This window comes from Oncorhynchus keta, chromosome 30, assembly GCF_023373465.1.
Source record: "Oncorhynchus keta strain PuntledgeMale-10-30-2019 chromosome 30, Oket_V2, whole genome shotgun sequence".
NCBI classification, from domain to species: domain Eukaryota; kingdom Metazoa; phylum Chordata; class Actinopteri; order Salmoniformes; family Salmonidae; genus Oncorhynchus; species Oncorhynchus keta.
This window is the reverse complement of record NC_068450.1, coordinates 54,717,660-54,733,413: the sequence shown is the minus strand read 5'-3', so window position 1 is coordinate 54,733,413 and position 15,754 is coordinate 54,717,660. Positions and strand designations below refer to the sequence as shown.

The window sequence follows — 15,754 nt, the reverse complement described above, 5'->3', positions numbered from 1 at the left end:
GCACGCCCACACCTTTCTCTCCCCCCTCTATCTCTCTCACACACACACAAAGATGCACACACACATTCCGTCTTGTGCCAGCCCAGTCCTGTGTCTTCAGTTTGTTTTACAGTATACTAGAGTTAAAACATGGTGTAGTGGTAGATTACATACCAGCTGAGGCCCTGCAGCAGCCAGTCTTCAGGAGGTCCAGACTTGCAGTCTTCGAGGAGAGATGGTCCGTGGGACGATAATGGACGGAGTCGGTACGACTGGAGGAGCCTCCTAGGAATGTAGTCACTTCACAAAACAGCACGGTTGCCATGCAACAGAAGACTTTCTAAGTTCATGAGAGAAAAGGGGAGGATGGCAGGAAGGACAAAAGCCATTTACAACAATATACACCACATGGCCAAAAGTATGTGGACACCTGCTATACGAACATCTCATTCCAAAATCCACTCTACTGGGAAGGCTTTCCACTCAATGTTGGAACATTGCTGCGGGGACTTGCTTCCATTCAGTCACGAGCATTAGTGAAGTCGGTCGCTGATGCTGGGCGATTAGGGCTGGCTTGCAGTCGGCATTCCAATTCATCCCAAAGGTGTTCGATGGTGTTGAGGTCAGGGCTCTGTGCAAGCCAGTCAAGTTCTTCCACACCAATCTCAACAAACCATTTCTGCATGGACCTCGCTTTGAGTACAGGGACATTGTCATGCTGAAACAGGAAAGGCCTTTCTCCAAACTGTTGCCACAAAGTTGGAAGCACAGAATCGCCTAGAATGTAATTGTATGCTGCAGCTTTAAGATTCCCCTTCATTGCTCGGCCATGGAAACCCATTTCATGAAGCTCCCCTGACGAACAGTTATTGTGCTGACGCTGCTTCCAGAGGCAGGTTGGAACTCGGCATTGAGTTTTGCAACTGAGGACAGAAGATTTCTACGTGCTTCAGCACTCGGCGGTCCCGTTCTGTGAGCTTGTGTGGCCTACCACTGCGTGGCTGAGCCGTTGTTGCTCCTAGACATTTCCACTTCCCAATAACAACATTTACAGTTGACAGCTCTATCAGGGCAGAAATTTGACTGATTTATTGGAAAGGTGGCATCCTATGACGGTGCCACGTTGAAAGTCACCGAGCTATTCAGTAAGGCCATTCTGCTGCCAATGTTTGTTTTTGGAGATTGCATGGCTTTGTGCTCGATTTTAGACACCTGAAATAGCCGAACCCACTCATTTGAAGGGGTGTCCGTGTACTTTTATATACATAGTGTAGCGTGTTTGAGAAGACAACAAATGACATATGATAGGTAGACCTGCAGGCAGTTCTACATGTATATGTATCAGAAAATAACACACACATATCATTACTGCAACATTTATTGACTCACACACTCCTTCACTCATTTTCACGAAACACACACACACACACACACACACACACACATTTTAAAGGCAAACCTGCACCCAAGTGTAGGACAATTGAAGAGTGGACATCACAAGATTGCCGAAAAATACGCTATGTGGGGTGTCGAGGAGGCAGTTTCACGGTACAATACGACATGAGTTACAGTGTACACACAACCGTCACAGTCGTTCTGTCGTAGGGATACCCACCCACATGCTGTGCAAAAGAACAATCATGGTTCACAAGGACCTGATTAATATAAGAGGTATATAATATATGCATGTTTTGGCAGTACAAAATAAAACAGTCATCTGCAAAACAAACCCTTAGTCATCATTGAATCTCAGTGTAGATTTAGGAGGAGGCAGAGAGAGCATAGTGAGTCCAGGGAGACGCTCTGAGAAGGAGAAGGAGAAGGAGAAGGAGAAGGAGAAGGAGAGGGAGGACGCAGGAGGAGGTGGTTCAGCAGAAGGAAGATGTTAAGCTGTTCTGAGCTTCCTGACAGTTCTCTTAGACATTGCCTAGCTTTCCGTTGCCACCAACAACAGACACCGGGTCTCAGATAGAGAGTATATACAGTGCATACAGTACTTCTGACATCATCTAATATGTGATATACCAGGTACCATTCAAAACCTCCCTCTTCTCTCCTGTCTTCTTACAACATGGGGCGGCAGGTTAGAGCGCTAGACTAGTAACCGGAAGGTTGCAAGTTCAAACCCCCGAGCTGACAAGGTTCAAATCTGTCGTTCTGCCCCTGAACAGGCAGTTAACCCACTGTTCCTAGGCCGTCATTGAAAATAAGAATTTGTTCTTAACTGACTTGCCTGGTTAAATGAAGGTAAAATAAAAATTTAAAAAAATTAAAAAAACATGGGAACTGTGACTGAGGAATGCTGGGTGGAGTCAAGAGCAGAGATTGGTGGAGGACCTCATGCCTCTCCATCTTGATCAGATGGTGGTCTAGCCTGCAGGCAGGGCTATGGGCCTGGGGTTAGGGGTCAAGCCCAGTGGGTTAGGGGTCCATTATCACCAGCACTTAGCCAAGGGCACCAGCTGGGACGGTCTGATCCTTAGACTGGGACTGAAGATATCCTTCACCTCTGTCTCCAGCCTCACTCCGGGGACCTTGAAGACTGATACAGCTGGGGGGGTACAGAGAGAGCGAGAGAGAGCGAGAGTCAGGCAACTCTTACGGCTTCACATCATTATAAAGTCAGGTGAAAAAGTTCCTCACTAACAGTAACCAAAAGATAAACATGTCCCACACTAACTCCCGGAGAAGCCTTGTAGGGCAGTTGGTCTGACAGATACCGATCATGGCAGCTCAGACAGCTTAGAGCCTAAAACGCCACCACGCCCTCCTTCCAGACTTAATGGCTACTCGCTGGGACGCGATCAAAGGGGCCTCTCATAGGCACCTGGTGTTGGGTGTGGTTGTGTACAGTCCAGCTAGAGCCCCATCCCTAACAGCTACAATGGCTTCTCTTCTCAACACTTGATGCTGCTCGCCTCGGTTCCAGTTATATTGTGATACATTGTGTGAAAGTAGAAGGGCTACTCATTACTACTGGTCTGTTTCTAGGCCTTCTGCCTTGCCAAGACCTTGGCATCATTAAAATAAGTTTGTTCTTCCTGGAGAGAACCTTCACTCCCCACGCTCTTTCACTTCTTAGTTGCTCTCTCTCGCTCTCTTTCTCTCAGTTGCTCTCTCTCGCTCCCTATTCTCCTTCTCCGCTCTGTTCATTGATGTCTCTCCCCTACTGTCTATTCTCCCTGTCTGGGATGCCATGCAGACTAGTAGCAGTAATGATGGCTCATTCTCGAAAGAGCAGAGTGTGTGTGTGTGTTTAACTATACTTGTGGGGATAGTAAACAAACTAAAATTTGATCAACTGGGGAAATTTTGTTGGTGGGAGGTCAAATGTGTTCAGTTTTGGGTTAGGGTTAGGAGCTAGGGTTAGGTTTATGGTTAAGGTTAGGTTTTTGGGTTAGGGTAAGTGTACGGGTTAGGGGTTAAGGCTTTATTCCTATCTAATACATTCCTACATTTTCACTAATATCTATCCTAGTACTCCCTGTACTCTTCTTCTGTTCACTGAATATTATTTCTACGGCCTGGAAAAACACATCTATGTTCAAACCGAACCAGGCAGACTGTCAGCGGGATAGACAGACAGGTGGAGAGAGACTTCAAATGCAACTCTGCTTACTTATACATCCACTTTCCTGATGTATATCTATTTAGCCACCCGAGAGCTGTGGAGACAGTCTGATCTCTTCAAAGGAGCCATCTGTGCTCACAGTAGGAAGCTTGTGTCTTTAATCATGCGTCGGATGGGTAGACTGTTTAAGTGACAAACTGCACTGGAGTTTAGTGCAACGGAGTGTCAATCTCTCTCCCCGGCAGGGAGAAACAGAGAATGTTGATGGGGGGTGTCAGAGGAGGGAAATACTGTATATGCGCATGAATACGCACGCACACGTACAAACACATGCTTAGTCTCCCACATGTGTGTACACACACACACACACACACACACACACACACACACACACACACACACACACACACACACACACACACACACACACACACACACACACACACACACACACAACATTATGCATCACTTGATTGTCATTGCTGTGACAAAAAAACACATTCATATTGCATAGATAGATTGATATGTTATGTGTTTCATTGATGTGGAGTGACACACACACACTCACTGTCTCGTAGCTGCATGATGGGGGGCGGTAGCGTGTTGAAATAGGGGTGCTGCAGTGCATCCTGGGCCGAGATGCGGTCTCGTGGGATGGTGATCAGAATCTTCTGGGCCAGGTCCTCTGTCTTATAGGGCAACTTGGACAGTCTGAGGGGGAAGCAGAGGGGACTGACTATAAGAGACACACACACACACACACACACACACACACACACACACACACACACACACACACACACACACACACACACACACACACACACACACAGAGATGGACAACCCCCAATAGATTCACATACTTTATGTAAATGATTTTACATCCACAGCCATTAGACATATAACAACAACCCAGCCACACTTCTCAGTCATTTGCATTAATTCAAGTCAATTTTCCCTACTGGCGTGCATAGCTCTGTACCCCCCTGCCTGCTTTGTGTGCCTCCTCGCTGTCCTGCCGAAGCAACTTTTATTTCACAATGTAATTATCTGCTATTTCTGTGTGTGTTTTTATGACAGTGTCCATGTATTTGGAGAGAAGAGCGTTTGGTCCCAACAGGGGGTCTAGTTAATTAAATCCATGGCTAGAACAAGAGAGAGGGGGGAGATGGGTGGGGAGAGGAGATGGGCGGGGGAGAGACCGACTCCCATTCATCAGTCTTGAAAAGACCTGCATTAAAAATCACACCATAACTCCCCTGAGTCTCGCTCAAACTCTCTCTCTCTCTCCCTTCCTCACTGTCTCTCATTTAAATCCATTAGATCCATATTCCTAGTAATGTGTTTTCCTATTTCAGAGTGATTTTTTTTCAGACAAGACTGCATTAGTGTGCTATAGACTGTTGAGTGGGTCTCATATTTGTTATGACAGCGAGTCAGAGACTACTCCAGACATCCTCTCTCTCCCATAACCCGACTGTGTGTGTGTGCACGTGTGTGTATGTGCCTGTGTGAGTGTGTGTGTGTGTGTGTCTGGCCCCCCCTGTGGGCTGGTACAGGAGCAGAGCTGTGTTGGGTCAGATGTCACCATGATGGTAGGAAGGGGGAGGAAGGCGGGGGGAGGGGAGGAGACACGCCTGGCCAGACAAAGAATCTCCTGTTACCACAGGGCTAACTGCCCACCTCTGCTGCCCCCCCCTCCCTAGCCGGAGGCAATGGAATGGGCAAACACACACACACGGCTGTCCAAAATGGGGTAGTTCCGTACCTTACACTATGTACACATGTGTCCAAACTCTACCTCTACAGTCACTTATATGCTGGAGCAGAATAATATTTGTAGCAAATGTTCACATTTGCAGGTTGCTGAGATACATTAGACGAACCTGCACGAGTTAAACAGATCTGCAAGACATGTTAAACACATTCCCAAACTCATAGTACTGACAGAACACTGAGCAAACTGTTTTCACCGTACCTTTTCCAAACATTCCTGAATTGCTGGGGCTGACATGGTTGAAACGACTCTGTAGGAAGAGGAGAGCAGCACGAGCAGGTTAGTTAGGAAATGTTTGGCCTGCAACTATGGCTGCAAAGGCATATGCACGATGGAACAGGGAGGTGGTCAGCCCACAACAACAACAACAACGAATGTCTGTGTAAACTTACGGTAAAAGTAGGCCTTGTTCTCTTTGATGATTCATGCTACAAGCTCGGGTATCCTGGAGGGGAGACTAAGTGAAACATGCTTTGGCACTACTGATCGCAATTTGTGGTTTCTGGGCCCTGGCGTAGAGTTTTAATGAGAGTGTTTTAACGGTTGATTAGCCGGTGCTTTGGACAGCCCCGATGCTCCATGATGAATTAATAGTGAACCGTGGAGATTGAACTTGTTTGAAATAAAATCACTTCAAAAAAAGATTTTAAAAATGTATACGCTCAGTCTCTCCTGCAGGGTGCAACGGAGCATAAACAAACATACATTTTTAGACAAGCATTCTCTATATTTTAGGCTAGCTATCACTTTCCCCTGGCCAGTCAGGTCACTGAAGGAATATTTTCCCAATATTTTCCCTCTTCCCTTCTTGGCCTCTCCCTGTTCTGTGCTGGCCACCCGCTCTGCCCTGCTGAAAGCCGCCCAGGCCTTTATCTATTGGTCCATTCAGCTCCCACATCTGGAGAGGCCCAGTGGTGCCAGCAGCAGTCAGGGGGCCAGGTAGGGAGCTAGCCAGGAGGGAGAGAGGGGGGATGGGGAGAGGAGAAGATACCTAGGGTCATGCCCACACAAGGACAACCAACATGGGTGTCCTAAAACACCACAGTAACGTGCATGTGCACACGCCTGCACTCGCTCTGTCAGACACAGAGGTTCTAAGTCCAGCCATTCCTCATGCCCAGATTGCGCCCCCCACCCCCACACAGACAAGGCAGACAAAGCTGTCTGGCTCACCCTCCTGCCTGTGTGTGCGTGCGTGCGTGCGCGTGTGTGTGTGTGTGTGCATGCGTGTGTGTGCGTGTGCATGTGTGTGTGTGCGTGTGCATGCGTGTGTGCGTGTGCATGCGTGTGCATGCGTGTGTGCGTGTGCATGCGTGTGTGTGCGTGTGCATGCGTGTGTGCGTGTGCATGCGTGTGTGTGTGTGTGTGCATGCGTGTGTGTGTGTGCATGCGTGTGTGTGTGTGTGTGCGTGCGTGTGTGTGTGTGTGTGTGTGTGTGTGTGTGTGTGTGTGTGTGTGTGTGTGTGTGTGTACCAGAGCATGTGAGCGGAGTTGAGCGGTTGAAAGTCCCGCTCATCTCTGGAGTTGGTGCTTGCACACTGTTCCCGGCTCTCCATGTGCTTCCATACTGCTCAGCTAAAAACCGCTCCGGGCTCACAGGGGAGATCAAACTGCCAAATTCGCTCCATTCATTCAAATCCCAATTTAACCAACACCCATCTATTTCCGTGGCTACCTGGAACTACCAATTGGATTTTAAGTATTGAAACCAAACCATATGGATTTGAATGAAAACCATTTTGAATAAACATGAAAAGGTGAATGTAAGAATGTCATATAAACACTCTAAATAGGTCAGGAGACAGACAGGAAGCGTAAGAAGGAACGGAAATGAATTACTTAGGCTATATTATTTATATTATTTCAAAGCTATAGCCTACAAAGAAATACATTGTGAATCATTTGTGAGTGTGACACAATAGGCTGGTAGAGACATAAAGGGCTCAGTATTTCAACCACATGTCATTGTATTAAACCATTATAATGTATATATTGTGCATATAGGCTGCGACTTACTTAGAATGAAATACAAATTCAACAGAAAAATGAAAGCATTTAAGGAATTCATTTTTCAGAAACATGAGTGATGGTGCCTGGAGAGCCAGTCAGCAGCAGACAACTAATATCCTCCTCACACTTGCAGAACAGTTATGGATGCTAAACACCCCTTTGGCCCTTCTTGCCAGGTTGGTCAGAGATTCTGAGTTGTGTTTTGTTTTTCTATAGGTAGGCCTAAAGTTTTTTTAGGCAAAATAACTCAATGAAAACGGAAGCTCCTTGAATGTGGGAATATGCCAGGCCCATTGGGCCAAAATCAATGATTGTATAGATATTAGAACGAAAATGAACAAAACGTTTAAGTTTATACATGCTTTGCCACGATGACACACTTAGTTCTACCCACCTATTTCCTTTCATTTAGCAGGTGCACATAGCATGCTTTTGGGATATGTGTCTTTTCAGATTCCACAAGGATTCTTTAGTTGTGGACACTAAATCATCGCACTTGCTCTTCATCCTCATCTTTGTACGTCACCTTGATTTAGCACCTGTGTGTTTTATCAGTGTCTTTATGAACATATTTAGGGAATTCCATGACAGTAGCTAAAGCAAAGGGCTATAGCAGCACACACGCAGACTACAAATGCATGCTGGGACGGGCATGCCCCGAGCTCGTGAAATGAGCGCTACCGGAGCAAAATTGCGCTCTGCTCCTCGCTCCGCTCTACTCCACTCACATACTTTAGTGTGCGCAAGCATCTGCCTGACTTGTCTGTCTTCTCATCTCCCAGCCTCACCGCTCTGTTTGCTTTACACATATTTTATACAGAACGTTCTCTCTTTTTGACTTCCAGACCTTTCTACTAGCCCATCTTCTCTCAGCATCTCGTCGCCCCCAACCAATGTCAGAGCCCTTATTGAACTGCATGGGGCAGCGCAGACAGGACCCACTGTGTAGTTTGGAGATTCATCTATGCATTTATTCAGCATTTATGAATCTTATGTTTATTTATTCATGTTTGCTGAGGAACTTTAAGACTTAACAGTCTGAGGTTTTGAATTCCTATGGGTCTTGTAGAGGAGGAATTAGCAAAGACAAAGAGTAGCCCATATTTTCTGCAGCGCAACACACACACACACAGTCTTGTATAACTAACCTTGTGGAGACACACAATTCAGTCCTTCAAAATGCTAATTTCCCTAACCCCTAACCCCAACCGTAATGCCAAAACCTAATCTTAACCCCAAAATGTAACCTTAACCATAACCCTAGCTCCTGACCCTAACACTAATTCTAACCTTAACCCTAAAAACCAAAAGGAATAGCATTTTAACTTGTGGGGACTAACAAAATGTCCCCAGTTGGACAAATGTTTGTTTGTTTACTATTCTTGTATAGTTTATAGTTTATAGTTAAACACACACACACAGTCAGCTGTGAAACATGTCACCCCCGAACTCCCTTTGTAGCCCATTACTGGAAGAGTGGGAAGACAGGCTGACTCAGGTTCAACTCAGCATGAGGTTTAAATCTCAGGGTTGGATGGAAGAGTATAAAAGACTGGCAAGTACACACATCTGGGTATGGTGTCATTGATCGTGGTTTACAAGGTGAAAGTGAGAGATCAGCATAGGCGAGTCAGAGGAGTAGAGCTCTGTCCAAAACCACACCGTCTGGAGGTCCATTTCAAGGTCTTTCTCGTTCCTGACATCATTCTCTCTCAGAATGATGACAGAGTTAACTCCCACACATAGCCTTCACACGGACTCCTCTCGCAGGTGTGTTTGTCGGCCTCACGCCATGCATCTCAACTCTCTTAAACCACAGTGCATTAGAAAGAGCTGAAATACTCTCTTCCCACAGCCGTCTTAAATGCCACGAGTCTGGAAAGCAAAAGTAGTACAAAAGACCAACAGGCCCACAGTCCCATACAACCCCAACAAAAATGTATCTCGTTGACTTCTTCTACCCCCTAGTGGTTAGGGATGAGCCACACAGCAAACCATGAGTCTCGTCTGCTGTGGTTTATGTCGAGCTTTATTAAGTGTGTAGATTACCCAGACGAATCCCAAACTAATCCCTCCCTGACCTTTCTGTGACCCAATGGGAATGACTGTATTTTCTCAGCAGCACATAGATTGGATTATTGTAATGGTCATGAGGGAGGAGGAGGGGGATGAAAGGGATGAAGAGGTTCTGACCTGGTCTGAAGTTGGGCAGCTCGTTCACTCCTGGCCACGTCTCCTCAGTCGGGACCCCTACGACCTGGAGACAGACAAAAAGGGTCCAGAGTGAGCCGTCAACCGCCATCTCTACTAGTTTTTATGGATCTAACACTCTTAGAAAAAAGGCTTCCAAAGGGGTTCTTCGTCTGTCCCCATAAGAAAACACTTGGGTTCCAGGTAGAACCTTTTTGGGGTTCCACGAAGAACCCGCTGTAGAACGGTTCTACCTGGAACCAAAAATGTTTCTCCAAAGGGAACAGCCAAAGAACCCGTTAAGCATCTAGATAGCACCTTTTTTTCCCCCTAAGAGTGGAGAGAGGATGATACCATTGAAAAGAGTGAAAGGGGGATCCTACTCACAGTCCATACGTTCTGCAGCTGCTCAAAGACGTCTGCCACCCCTGGAAAGGCTGGCGTCCCCTGGAGCATCTCAATGAAGATGCATCCAGCTCCCCTGGAAGACAACACAGGTTGGAGGGAGTCATTTAGTAATCAGTGAAAAGACAGAGAAGGACGGGACATCTTTCTTCAGTACTTCATAATCGGCACAATTATGTGTCCTTGGTAAAAAATATGAAAACCTTCCGAAATATACAGCACGAAACCAAATACCTAGGTTATGCCCAACCCATTTGATTATTGCTGTTAAAATACTAACCCTTTTGGTACATTTCTCTTTGTATTCAAAGACCTTAAACAACATGTGGTCCCAATCTTTTCTTTTTGGAAAGGTCAAGTAGAAACCTGCCCAGATATCATTAACATTAATGCACAGGATGGTTTATACCAACGCTTATGCTATTCATTAGTACAAAATTATTTTAACTCTGGGGGGAAATAATATTTTGCTTAGGAGAGCAACTCTAAACGTTTGTTTTTCAGTATGGCACCAAAACATCATTAGACAAAGGCCAAGAGGTTAAACTCTTCTGAACACGCAACATTCTCTGAGCCAACCTGAGGTAACTCACTCTGCAGGAGAGTACTGGTGGCAACACTAGTGGCAGCTACTCTTAAACCACCACTGATGCCGCGTTCAAAACAACTGAGAACTAGGAAATCTCCGACTTCAGTGCGTTCAAGGTAACTGGGAACTCTGAAGAAAAAAAACAGCTCCGATTAGGAAAAATGACGTCATGATTTGACCTTGTCCCCCCCCCCAGAGTTCCCAGTTGTCTTGAAAGAGCCATGATACAGTGGTCTAAGTAGTTATACAGTCTCTAGAACAGTATGGACACGGTCCAGTGGTATTCTGGTGTTGATCTGGTTCAATGCTGGTGGGTTCAGATCTGGCTGACCAGTGGGAAAAAGCTGATTGAAATGACGTTATTGCAACCTTGCCTGCAGGGTGGTTGTTTATGGAGGATGTTCAGACCCTGTCCAAATATGGGATATTGTATGTCCAAATATGTCCAGTCCACTCACCAGATGTCCAGAGCAGTGGAGTAATCAGTGGAACCCAGGAGGACATCAGGAGGCCGGTACCACAGAGTCACCACCTCAGACGAATAGGTCTGGCACGGGATGGACTTGGACCGGGCCAGCCCTAGTGGACACAGACGGAACCATATAGTTATAACATGAATACAATAACACATATAACACACATATCATATCAAATGTTATTTGTCACATACACATGGTTAGCAGATGTTCATGTGAGTGTAGCGAAATGCTTGTGCTTCTAGTTCCGACAGTGCAGTAATATCTAACAAGTAATCTAACAATTCCCCAACAACTACCCAATACACACAAATCTAAAGGGGTGAGTGAGAATATGTACATGAAAGTATATGGATGAGCGATGGCTGAGCGGCATAGGCAAGGTGCAGTAGATGGTATAAAACACAGTATATACAGTCGAAGTCGGAAGTTTGCATACACCTTAGCCAAATACATTTAAACTCAGTTTTTCACAATTCCTGACATTTAATCCAAGTAAAAATTCCCTGTCTTAGGTCAGTTAAGATCACCACTTTATTTTAAGAATGTCAAATGTCAGAATAATAGCAGAGAGAATTATTTATTCAGCATTATTTCTTTCACCACATTCCCAGTGGGTCAGAAGTTTAAATACACTCAATTAGTATTTGGTAGCATTGCCTTTCAATTGTTTAACTTGGGTCAAATGTTTCGGGTAGCCTTCCACAAGCTTCCCACAATAAGTTGGGTGAATTTTGGCCCATTCCTCCTGATAGAGCTGGTGTAACTGAGTCAGAATTGTAGGCCTCCTTGCTCGCACCTGCTTTTTCAGTTCTGCCCACAAATTTTCTATAGGATTGAGGTCAGGGCTTTGTGATGGCCACTCCAATACCTTGACTTTGTTGTCCTTAAGCCATTTTGCTACAACTTTGGAAGTATGCTTGGGGTAATTGTCCATTTGGAAGACCCATTTGTGACCAAGCTTCAACTTCCTGACTGATGTTTTGAGATGTTGCTTCAATATATCCACAGAATTTTCTTTCCTCATGGTGGCATATATTTTGTGAAGTGCACCAGTCCCTCCTGCAGCAAAGCACCCCCACAACATGATGCTGCCACCCCCATGCTTCACGGTTGGGATGGTGTTTTTCAGCTTGCAAGCATCCCCCTTTTTCCTCCAAACATAACGATGGTCATTATGGCCAAACAGTTCTATTTTTGTTTCATCAGACCAGAGGACATTTCTCCAAAAAGTACGATATTTGTCCCCATGTGCAGTTGCAAACCGTAGTCTGGCTTTTTTATGGCGATTTGGAGCAGTGGCTTCTTCCTTGCTGACCAGCCTTTCAGGTTATGTCGATATAGGACTCAGTTTTACTGTGGATATAGATACTTTTGTACCTGTTTCCGCCAGCATCTTCACATGGTCCAAGGTCCAAGGTCCTTTGCTCTGGGATTGCACCAAAGTACGTTCATATCTAGGAGACAGAACTCCTTCCTGAGCGATATGATGGCTGCGTGGTCCCATGGTGTTTATACTTGCGTACTATTGTTTGTACAGATGAACGTGGTACCTTCAGGCGTTTGGAAATTGCTCCCATGGATGAACCAGACCTGTGGAGGTCTACAATTTTTTTTCTGAGGTCTTGGCTGATTTCTTTTGATTTTCCCATGATGTCAAGCAAAGGCACTGAGTTTGAAGGTAGACCTTGAAATACATCCACAGGTACACCTCCAATTGACACAAATTATGTCAATTAGCCTATCAAAAGCATCTAAAGCCATGACATCATTGTCTGGAATTTTCCAATCTGTTTAAAGGCACAGTCAACTTAGTGTATGTAAACGTCTGACCCACTGGAATTGTGATACAGTGAATTATAAGTTAAATAATCTGTCTGTAAACAATTGTTGGAAAAATGACTTGTGTCATACACAAAGTAGATGTCCTAACCGACTTTCCAAAACTATAGTTGGATAACAAGAAATTTGTGGAGTGGTTGAAAAACTAGTTTAAATGACCCCAACCTAAGTGTATGTACACTTCAACTGTACATATGATATGTGCAATGTAAGATATGTAAACCTTATTAAAGTGGCATTATTTAGAGTAATTAACCGGGATTTACATTTACATTTAAGTCATTTAGCAGACGCTATATGATGCTAGGGTTAGGGTTGTGGTTGAGGCTAGGGTCAGGGTTAGGTTTGAACCGGGATGTGGATATGAAGCTAGGGTTAGGGTAGAACCGGGATGTGGACATGAAGCTTGGGTTAGGGTTGTGGTTGAGGGTTAGTGTTGAGTCGGGGTGTGGACATGAAACTAGGATTAGGGTTGAGGTTAGGGTTGAACCAGAATGTGGACATGAAGCTAGGGTTTGGTTTACCGAAGTCGGCCAGTTTGAGCTCCCCCAGGTAGCTGATGAGCAGGTTCTGGGGTTTGAGGTCCCGATGCAGGATCCTCCGACCGTGGATGTAGGACAGACCCCGCAGCAGCTGGAACATGAAGATCTGATGGACACACACAGACAGACAGACAGACAGACAGACAGACAGACAGACAGACAGACAGACAGACAGACAGGAAGAGTATGGTCAATGGTGAACAATTAAAACAACTGAAAGAGCAGAGGACAGATTTTCGGGTGAGAGGGAAAAGGTATGGTATTTGTTGAGGTTCTGTTGATCAAAATATTGAACTTACCCTGACATTGCAGGAATGCAGGCCTCCTGGGTGCTGCGTCATATACTCAGCCAAGTCTGTTTGTACGTACTCAAAGACAAATGTCAGTGCCTCTTTGGTGTGGATGATGTCATGGAGCAGGACAATGTTGGCGTGTTTCAGGCCTTTCAGGAGGGAGGCTGGACAGAGACAAAGAGCGAATACTAATTCACTTTGCTCACAGTGGAAATGGAATTCGAAAAGCGCCTGCAATTCTCCTTAACATGCTAAAGCTAACATGACTTGACTTCAGTTCATTTCCTGTGTGGGTGCTCTGAGACGTCGAAGTATCAATCCTGTTTCGCATGTACAGCATGTGCCTCCTGGAAAAGCTCTCACCCTCTCGGATGGCAGTGAATGGTACGCCTTCTTCCGTCTTCATACGGATCACCTTCAAGGCCACCAGGTGCCCGTTTATCCTGAGGGCAGAGTAGAGGAGAGTAACAGAGAAGGTGAACATCCCACGGCTCAGTTATGGTAAGAGAGGATACAGGCAAATACAGTAATCTATTATCATTTATAACGGAGAGGTACAATTCAGGACCTCATTAAATGTCAAGAAAAACACAATCGAACCTCGCCCTCCATTTCTGCATTGCTGCCAACCAATCAAATCACATCTCCTACCTGACCAAAAAAACTCTTATCTTAGTGCAGCTGTGGCTTTTGGCAGCTCTCTGCCTGCTCTTCTGAAGTCTGACTTGATGAGTTAATAAAGCTCTCTGCCTGATCTTCTGGAGTCTGACTTAATGAGTTAATAAAATTCTCTGCCTGGTCTTCTGAAGTCTGACTTAATGAATTAATAAAGCTCTCTGCCTGCTCTTCTGAAGTCTGACTTAATGAGTTAATAAAGCTCTCTGCCTGCTCTTCTGAAGTCTGACTTAATGAGTTAATAAAGCTCTCTGTCCTGAACACTAGCATAACGTCACCAACGATTTGTATAACTGAAGCAAGACAGACACACAGCCTGTCGTTTCAAATGGGTGGGCAGAGCCAAGCACAAGCTTGCGAGATCCTATTGTCACGTTCTAGCACACATTTGCATATTTCCGTTAGGGAAAGCCTACTCTGTGAAGTGTGCGTGTGCAATAACTAAATAACTACATTTGCCTTCTAAACAAGGGTAAAGTCTACAAAACTTAGTCTCACTCTATTCGTAACAGATTATACTTTTGGGAACCATAAACTGCATTGAGATCAATCGTTTAATTGTCGGCCAAAATCCATCTCGTTCCATCTTCTCCCACTGCCGGCCACTGGGCTTCCTCTCACTACCATATTTGGTGAAATCCGGTGAAATACCTGTTCTATCTGTGACGTGACCTCTGGCAGCCTCGACTGTGTGCTGTTTGACCGTATGAAGTGAAACCACTGTGAGAGGCTTTATATGCTCTTTGCTCGTTAGCGTAGAACCGTCCAATAGACGCTCACACAAAAAAACGACCTTGTCCTTCGTCAAACCATCAGCACAGGGGGCAAATAGGGTCAGTCAAATCAATACCAGCTGACATAGCGGTTTAGTTTGTAGGGATAGTATAAAAGATGTGTCATAGACGAATGACTACACTGACCTATTGGACGTTGTCAGGGTGGGTGACGTAATTATTGAGCTGTTGATCAGTGTTGAGTTGTGGTAATGTCTTACAACTTATAGCACCTGTACTGACTTCAGATTCCGCTTGCTCTTCGGGGTCAAGGTCGGGTTACTGCATAAACACTTGATGACAACTGATTGATTGATTGATACTGACCGGCTGATTCCCTTGTAGACTGTAGCGTATGTCCCCTCCCCTATCTTCTCCAGGTTCAGGTAGGAGTTGGCTGTGCCAAACTGTAGGCCTGTTTTCTGTGAGGACTGACACGCGTGTGTTAGGTGGGGTAAGGTGCCGACCTCGAACATTTACAGTACATCTTCATATTGACAGAGTGCGGTAACTGCAGGTACATTACAGATATAACCAGGTGCCACCTACCTCACCAAGCCTGATCCCAGATCTGTTTGTACTATCTTGCCAAATCCTAAAGTCATTGTCACACACCATAGTAAATCATACAG

General features: G+C 45.3%; 1 protein-coding gene across 5 annotated transcripts in view; it reads right to left on the bottom strand.

The window, feature by feature from the left end:
- Window positions 1-1,339: 1,339 nt before the first annotated feature.
- Window positions 1,340-15,754, bottom strand: part of LOC118363750 (cyclin-dependent kinase 15-like) — a 38,579-nt gene continuing 24,164 nt past the window's right edge. For 3 of the 5 annotated variants that reach the window (XM_052488588.1, XM_052488590.1, XM_052488587.1), the window contains 10 exons: window positions 15,450-15,553; window positions 14,038-14,117; window positions 13,681-13,838; window positions 13,364-13,487; window positions 10,980-11,100; window positions 9,915-10,008; window positions 9,531-9,594; window positions 5,529-5,577; window positions 4,119-4,261; window positions 1,340-2,530 (listed from right to left, as the gene is read on the bottom strand). In XM_052488588.1, coding sequence (XP_052344548.1) covers window positions 2,415-2,530; window positions 4,119-4,261; window positions 5,529-5,577; window positions 9,531-9,594; window positions 9,915-10,008; window positions 10,980-11,100; window positions 13,364-13,487; window positions 13,681-13,838; window positions 14,038-14,117; window positions 15,450-15,553 — 1,053 coding nt within the window. In that variant the 3' untranslated portion in view covers window positions 1,340-2,414. The remainder of the gene's footprint in view (window positions 2,531-4,118; window positions 4,262-5,528; window positions 5,578-9,530; window positions 9,595-9,914; window positions 10,009-10,979; window positions 11,101-13,363; window positions 13,488-13,680; window positions 13,839-14,037; window positions 14,118-15,449; window positions 15,554-15,754) is intronic. The other 2 variants (XM_052488589.1, XR_008087643.1) reach the window with 2 other exon arrangements.